At 29.0% G+C, this 8,444-nt stretch overlaps 1 protein-coding gene across 4 annotated transcripts in view; it reads right to left on the minus strand.

The window, feature by feature from the left end:
- The window catches only part of LOC117172080 (NADP-dependent malic enzyme-like), a 130,007-nt gene that overhangs the window by 84,053 nt on the left and 37,510 nt on the right, over positions 1-8,444 (minus strand). For all 4 annotated transcript variants that reach the window (XM_033359836.1, XM_033359837.1, XM_033359835.1 and 1 more), the window contains exons 2-4: positions 5,653-5,821; positions 1,669-1,827; positions 1,398-1,579 (exon numbers count right to left, since the gene is read on the minus strand). In XM_033359836.1, the coding sequence (XP_033215727.1) occupies positions 1,398-1,579; positions 1,669-1,827; positions 5,653-5,821 (510 nt within the window). The remainder of the gene's footprint in view (positions 1-1,397; positions 1,580-1,668; positions 1,828-5,652; positions 5,822-8,444) is intronic.

The following is an 8,444-nucleotide window of genomic DNA, read 5'->3' on the forward strand; positions in this document are numbered from 1 at the left end:
TGGGTGATTTTTGATACCGAATTTGAATTCAGCGACCCAAAATCCATAGGAATACGTGTGTCTTGTTACCAGATCCGCACACTTTTTTTTGTGTGGCTGTGTAATATTTGAATAATCTTACTTCTATAATAAACCACTTTTATGATTTTGAGAATAGAAACTTTATAAAAAAAAGACTAAATATGTTGAAGAAGTTCTTCTTTTAATATTCATCAAATTTATATAATTTATCCCGAGAAATAAAAACTTCACAACTTGAAGGAGGAACAAAATTGTTTAAACAAACAGTGCTTTTTTAAAGAATCAAAAATTATTTCAATATATAATAAACAAAACCAAAATGATCTGTATTATTTTATTAGATCGTCTAGACCCGTTAAGTAATCATTTAAGTGTTATTTTAAGAGATATAACGGAATTCGATAAATTTAAAACGATTCTAAAGGTTTTAAGTTACTTTTTAAAAATCCAAAGAATTTTAAGAGATTTTATACAAAAATAAAATTTCAAATCGTTTGTTTTCAATATTGTAATATAGTTCTCTCGACCGTGGCTAAATAGACTAATTTTTACTTTCGCCCCGCTGATTTTAGTTTCTCCTCGCTGATTTTACTTCCCCCCCCTGATTTAACTTTCGCCCTGCTAATTTAAGTTTCGCCCCGCTGATTTCACTTTCGCCCCGTTGATTTTACTTTCGCCCCCCTGAGTTAACTTTCGCCCGTTGATTTGAGTTTCGCCCTGCTGATTTCACTTTCGCCCCGCTGACTGTACTTTCGCCACGCTGATTTTACTTTCTTCCCGCTAATTTTAGTTTCGCCCCGCTGATTTTACTTTCGCCCCACTGATTTTACTTTCGCCCCGCTAATTTTAGTTTCGCCCCGCTAATTTTAGTTTCGCCCCACTGATTTTACTTTCGCCCTGCTGATTTTACTTTCGCCCCTCTAATTTTAGTTTCGCCCGCTGATTTTACTTTCACCCCGCTGATTGTACTTTCGCCCGGCTGATTGTACTTTCGCGCCGCTGATTTTACTTTCGCCCTGCTGATTTCACTTGCGCCCCGCTGATTCCATTTTCGCCCCGCTGATTTTACTTTCGCCCAGCTGATTGTACTTTCGCCCCGCTGATTGTACTTTCGCCAAGCAAATGCGGTTTGCGCAAAATAAATGCTACTTTCGCCCCTATTTTCAGTGGCAAAAGGTGGCCATTTCGTCGGATGTAGAATAACTATTTTTTAAATGTTTTTCAGTCTATTTTATATTGCCATGAATGTATTTTGAAAGATCTAAGTATCCTGGAGGCAATTTTCGGGAGCCGAGCGCTCTGCATCCACTTGTCTGTCGTCATCTAGACGAGGATGATGAAATACATGATAAAAACGTCAATTGGCGTGCACTAACCAGTTGTTCAGGATCTCAAAAACGTGGCCTTTGTCGTAGATGGTGATGAAGAGTCCACGTGGTCTGCGATAAATAACACCAAACTTCTGGCACGCGAGTCCTACGGTTGGCGTGTAGACGATGGGCATCATCTGCTCGATATTCTCGCTCAAGAGACGGAAAAATAATCTCTCGTTCCTCTCCTATTATCCAAGGTCTCTCATTGTAGCTCATAAAGGTTATACTTACTTGGTCAGCAATTTTTTCCGCTTTTTTTCACCTTATCACTCACCTGCAATTCTACCAAATAGAGGTACCGGTTCAGATCTTCCGTGTACTTCATCACAGACGCTTTGCAGAGAGCTAGCTGTTCATCCTGCGTTTTAAATCTAGGGGGCTGAAGACCATGGATCCCAAGAGATATCCTTTCCTTCAGGGTGAAGGCTAAACCCTACGATATAAAGACCGGGTTTTCGTTCAGTTCTTGATTGAATCCAGAAGAGGCCGTCGATAAAGAAGGTTCATATTTTTCGAAAAAAGAGTTTATCTTTCAACCAGAGAAGATTTTCTACCAAAGAAATGAATATTAAAACCCAAAAAGACGATCTCTTTCCAACAGGGTTTAATGTTCAATAAGAAATTAATTTTTTGTATAAAAAAATCATTTTCAATCCCAACAGACGAAAATTTAATGAAACAGTTGAATTTTTAGTAAAAAAAGATGACTAATAAAATAGTTGAATTTTCAACAAAATAATTAAATTTTCAATGCAAAATGACGAATTTTTGCCAAGATTGTTGAATTTTCAACAAGAAAATTATGTTTGAAGCAAAAAAGAAGAATTGTCAATCCCAACAGACGATATTTTAACAAAAGATTTGAATTTTTTGTAAAAAAAGACAATTTTGATAAAAAAATTGAATTTTCGAAAATAATTAAATTTTCAACGCAAAAAATACGATTTTTTTCGATACGGTTGAATTTTCAACAAGAAAGTTATTTTTTAACCAAAAATGAAGAATTTTTTATCCCAGCAGACGAAATTTTAACAAAACCTTTTAATTTTCGATCAAAAAGGCGACTTTAATCAAATAGTTGAATTTTCAACGAAATAATTAAATCTTTAACGCAAAATGAAGAATTTTTCCCATGAAAATTTTTGAATTTTTAACGCAAGAAGAAAATTTTTTTCCAAGACGATTGCATTTATATATATATTTTTTTAACAAAATATTTTAATTTTTGATGCAAAAAGTAGATTTTTTTCAAGACGGTGGAATTTTCAACATGAAAGTTAATTTTTAACCAAAAAAGAGGAATTTTCAATCTCAACAGACGAAATTTTAACAAAAGACTTTAATTTTTGGTCAAAAAAGGCGACTCTTTATTCAAATAGTTAAATTTTTAACAAAGAGAGTTATTTTTTAACCAAAAAAGAAGAATTTTTAATCCCAACAGACGAAATCTCAATAAAATAATGTAATTTTCGGTAAATAAAGATGACTTTAATAAAATACTTAAATTTTGAACTAAATAATAAATTTTTTAAAATGATAATTAATTTTTAACAAATTAATATATTTTTGATAAAATAATATATTTCAAACAAGATAATATATTCTTTAATAAAATGTTTGAATTTTTAACGCAAAAAAAGTTATTTTTAATCAAAAACAAAATTTCAATCTCAACTGACGAATTTTTAATAAAAGAGTCTAATTTTCGGGGGGAAAAATGATGTTAATGAAATAGTTGCTAAAAATAAACTTATTCAAAAATTCTTAAATTTAAAAAAAATAGTTTTATTTTTAACCAAGTGGTCGCATTTTCAATTAAAAACAGTGGCATTTTAAACCGAATCCTTGAAATTTCAACGCGAAAACTCGAATTTTTAACAAAAAATTAAGATTAACCAAATACTTCCATCAAAAATCAAATAATTAAACTTTCGAGCAAAAAAAAAACAAGAATGGTAAAAAAAGATTGTATAACCAAATAGTTCTATTAACAACGAAACAGTTCAACTTTTATGATAAATCAATACATTTTCAACAAAAAAATTGATCTTTTAAGCAACCAGTAAAATTTTCCACACAAAATGTCGAGTTTTTTCCAAGACAGTTGATTTTTTAACAAGAAAGTTTATTTTCAGCTAAAAACGATGACTTTAAGCAAATATTTAAATTTTCAGCAAAATAATTAAATTTTGAACCAAGTATTTTAATTTTTAAACAAATAGTTCAATTTTTAACCAAGAAAGGTACATTTTGAAATTAATTGCCATCATTTCTAACGCAAAACATTAAAATTCAACCAAATAAAAATGCACTTTCAACCAAATAGATGAATTTTCAATAAAAAAATATCTCTTGACGACCAGTTCCATTAAAAAGCAAATAGTTAAAATTTCAAGCCAAAAAGATGAATTAACATTTTTTTTAAAACGAACAGTTCTATTAACAACCAAACATTTGAAATTTAGAGCAAAATAAATTTTTTTACAGAATAGTTAACCAAATATTTTAATTTTTAAGGGAATAGTTCAATTTTTTGCAAAAAAGATACATTTAAACTAAATGGTCGTATTAAAATGCAATAAAAAAAGTTGAATTTTTTACCAAATAGTTAAATTTTTAATAAAAAAGTTTAATTTCAATCAAGAAAGATGAATGTTAAGTTTTAACAAAACAGTTGAGTTTTTGACCAATAAAGATGCATTTTCAACCAAATAGTCTTTTTTCAAACCAAAAAGTTTAAAATGCAATCAAAGCCAGTGGCATTTTCAACTCGAAAAGTGAAATTTTCAACAAAAATTAATCTTCATTCATACAAGATACATTTTTAATCCGAGAGGACGAATTTTTAACAAAACAGTTGAATTTTCTACCAAAAAATATGAATTTAACCATCAAAGATCTATGTTGAAACAAAAACATTAAAATGCAATCAAAACACTTGTATTTTTAACCCGAAAATATGATTTTTCAACAAAAATGATCAATTTTTAATTAAAATATAAATAATCGACCAAAAATAAATTAGTGAAATTATCGGTTAAAAGAAATCTAGTTTTAACAAAAAGTTGAATTTTTAGCTAAAGAAATGAATTATGATGAATGTTCAACAAAGACAGTAAAGTCATAACAAAAGATTTCAAAATTTTAACTAACAATTGAATTTTCAACAACAAAAAAGAACTCGCAACAAAACATGTAATAGCTAATACACAACGCAAAAAAATATTTTTATTTTTAATAAAAAATAGTTAAAGCCAAACAAAAAAGATAAATTTTTAATCAGATAGTTTAATCCTTAACAAAAACATATTAATTTTTAAAGAAGATTAATTTTCTACTAAAAAGACGGAATTTAGCACCAAATACATGAATTTTCAACCTGAAAAATCTATTTTCAACCAAAACTGGAAGGATTATATTTGCAGCAAAGAAAATTGACTCACAACAAAAAAAAAGTGTTTCGAAAAATAGTTAAATTTGTAACTAGAATTATGAATCTTCAAGAAAAAATTAATTTCCAAGAAAAGAGTTCAAAATCCAACCAAAGAGTTATATTTTCATTCGAAAAGTTGATTTTTTAATCAGGAAGATTAATTTTCTACCCAAGAAGGATAAATTACCAACAAATAACATAAATTTTCGTACTTAATTTTTAGTACTTAAATTTTTAACTAAAAAATATGGATTTTTAACCAAAAAGGGAATAGTAAAATTTTCAGTTAAAAGAATAAACTTTCAACAAAGAATAAAATGACTTCTCAACAAAATAGTTAAATTTTTAATGAAAGAGACAAATCTTCAATAAAAAATTAGTTTTTAACAAAATAGTGAAACTTTCGAGCAAGCAATTGAAATTTTGACAAAAAAAAAAGATTTTTTTAAGGAAAAAGTTGCATGTTCAACAAAATAATAAGACTTCCAACCAAATGGTAAAGAGACGAGATGAATTCGAAACGAAAAATATAAAAGCAGACATTTCAACAACAAAAAATTAACTTTTACCCGAAAATGTTCGAATTTTCTTCTTGGTTTGTATTAATTCAGTTTAATTCAAGAATATTTTTAAAAAGTGCGAAGAGGGGAAGATTTTTAAAATTTATCAGCAGGAAACGTACTGAATGAAATTTTTAACATGCTTCATGGACGGCCCCCGGGGAAAAATTTGCAAAAAAATAAAAAAATATTGAGCCAGTAATGAAATATTTGGGTAATTTTAGCAGATAAATTAATCATAAATAAGCATTTATTAATTGAGAACCTTGTTGAGTCGAGGATCCCGAAGATGCCCAATTCCCTTGACCATGTTGATGGGGACAATTTCTCCAGCAACTTCGTGGATCTCTCTCTGGTGGACATCCTTGATAGCTGGATGGGAAGCTGGAAGCACCCGCGCCCAGTTTCCTGCCCCATTTCTGCAGGAGGATGATCTGAAACCATTATTAATTGATCGGAATCAATAAACAATCAATTATATATTTTTTATCTTTCCCAAAGACGAAGTTAATATTTAAATATTTAAATATATTAGTCGTCTCTCCTATGCTAAATGTTCGCGAAAATTCATTTTCAAAATTCTCCGACTTTTCCCTGATAATTAATATTCAAAGACAAGCGTTTTAATATTGTCAAATTTTTCAAATAACATGTTTCATAAACGAAATAAAACAATACAATTTTAAATTAAAATTATGAATATGAAATATATTTATTTACTAAAAACAAAACAAAAATTAATTTTGTACACAAAAGTTAAATTCTGAACAAATTACAGCGAAACCTTTCAATAGCCCTCCTTTCTATAGCCCTTCCGAGAATTGACGCCGCGCCGCAGGTAGGTGTCACAAGAGCTGCGCGGAGTGCGCGGTGGTTGTAGTTGACACTCAAGCGAGCACTCAGGAGTGACCAAACTGAATAAAATTATTGAATTTTTAACCTATAGAGATGTGCAAGGTGACGATTCGGCGGACGATTTTAAATTCCCGATTTTTCCCGGTCAAGTTTTCCAATTTCCCCTGTCAGCTAAAAGCAACATATTTATATTTGCTACAAAACGTGAACATTTATTTTAATTGAGGACGTTCATTCTAAATATCCTTTAACGAAACAAAGCAAAACATTTCAGAATCAATTAATTTTGACAAAAATACTTAAATTTTCTACTAAAAAATATCCATTTCTTTACAATAATAAAAGAAACGGATTCTTAACAAAATAGTTCAATTTTAAACCAAAGAGATGAATTTTTAAATAAAATTATATATCTTTACATGGATTAGTTAAATTTTAAACTAAAAAAATCAATTTCCAAATAAAATTATGAATATTTAACTGGTAGACTTGAATTTTCAACCAAAAAGATGAATTTATAAGCAAGAAGATTAATTTTTAAAACTAAAAGATAACCTTTCTACCATAAAAGATAAATTTTCAATGCAAAAGGATGAATTTTGAATAGAACGATTGAACATTCAACCAAAAAAGGTTAACTTTTTACAAAATTGTTAAATTTTCAACATGATGATTAAATTTTTAACGAATTAGTTAGACTTGAACAAATTTATTTGAATTTTTAACCTACATACATGATGTTTCATAGAAATAGTTGAATTTTCAAACAAAATAATTAAATTCTTTACAAAGTAGTCGAATTATTAATCAAATACAGTGAAACTCTTCTATTGCTCCGATTTTGGGGCTGACGGTGGGTGGGAACTAACTCATTGTAGCCCGTTCCACGCAGCCCCGGATTTTCAAAAAAATAGTTGAATTTTAATGCAAGGAAGGTTAATTTTTTACAAAATAATTAAAACTTCAACAAATAGTTGAATTTCCTATAATAAAATATTAATTTTTGACCAAACAGTTGCGTTAACAACAAAATAGTTTAACATCTAAGCAAATTAGACGAATTTTTAACAAAATAGTTGATGTTTCAATCAAATAGTTAAATTTTCAACTGCAAAGGACAATTTTTCAACAAAATTGTTGAATTTTCAATAAACTAAAAAAATTTATAACTAAAAATATAATTATCAGGAGGAAGTAATAAAAAAATAAATAAATGAAAATACACGGTGGCCGCAAAACTTCATTTTCAAAATTCAGTGATTTTTTCCTAACTATTAATTTTCAAAAACCATAATTTTAATCTGGTAACATTCTTAAAATCGAGCCATATTTAAAGAGAATAAAACTATTTCAAATTTAAATTATTATATTAAAATTTTATTATCCTTGACAATTATTTTAAGTGCTGTTTATAGGAATTTTCTAACTTTCCCTGACTTTTCCTTCTCCAATTTTTCAGTTTTCCTAACCCTGATAAATTTTTCTTTCAGGTTAATTTTTTCACCGAAGAAATTCATTTTCAACCAAAAAGATAAAATTTTAAACAAAAAAATTAATCTTGAACCAAGAAGATAAATATCTTCCAAAAAGACGAATTTTCAATAAAATAGTTCAATTTTCAATCATAGAAATTAATTTTTCACAAAATACATAAATGATGAACTGATAAAATAAATTATCAACTAAAAATGAAATAATTCGATTTTCGGGTAAATATCAATTTTCAACAAAACAGCTCAATTTTCAACAACAAAGAAAATAAAGTTTTTGAATTAAAATGAAATTGTAAACAAAATTTAGGTCCACGTAATAAGAATCACGAATTTTTATTTTCGAGCATGAAAAAAAGGACAGAGCACAACACATTAGTTGAAGTAGGAACCACGCTTATTTCCCCTCCCTCACTTATTAACATTTCCATGAACATCAATCAACAATCGCTACAACAATTCAACATCAATCGCTTCTGTTTCGCCACTTCCCTCCTCGACCATTTCTCATCATCCCTTACCCTCAATTCCATGATAACCCTCCCTACTTCCCATCTACAGGCTTTTCATATTACCCCTACCCTCACCATCTCAACCCTACCTTCCCATACTCCCCTTCCACTCATTTCGCTCACCTTCTACCACTTTCCTTAACTTTCTCTATCTAACCCCATTACCTCCTCTACTACCTTTTAAAACCCCTCCTCCTCCT

Source organism: Belonocnema kinseyi, chromosome 4, assembly GCF_010883055.1.
Source record: "Belonocnema kinseyi isolate 2016_QV_RU_SX_M_011 chromosome 4, B_treatae_v1, whole genome shotgun sequence".
NCBI classification, from domain to species: domain Eukaryota; kingdom Metazoa; phylum Arthropoda; class Insecta; order Hymenoptera; family Cynipidae; genus Belonocnema; species Belonocnema kinseyi.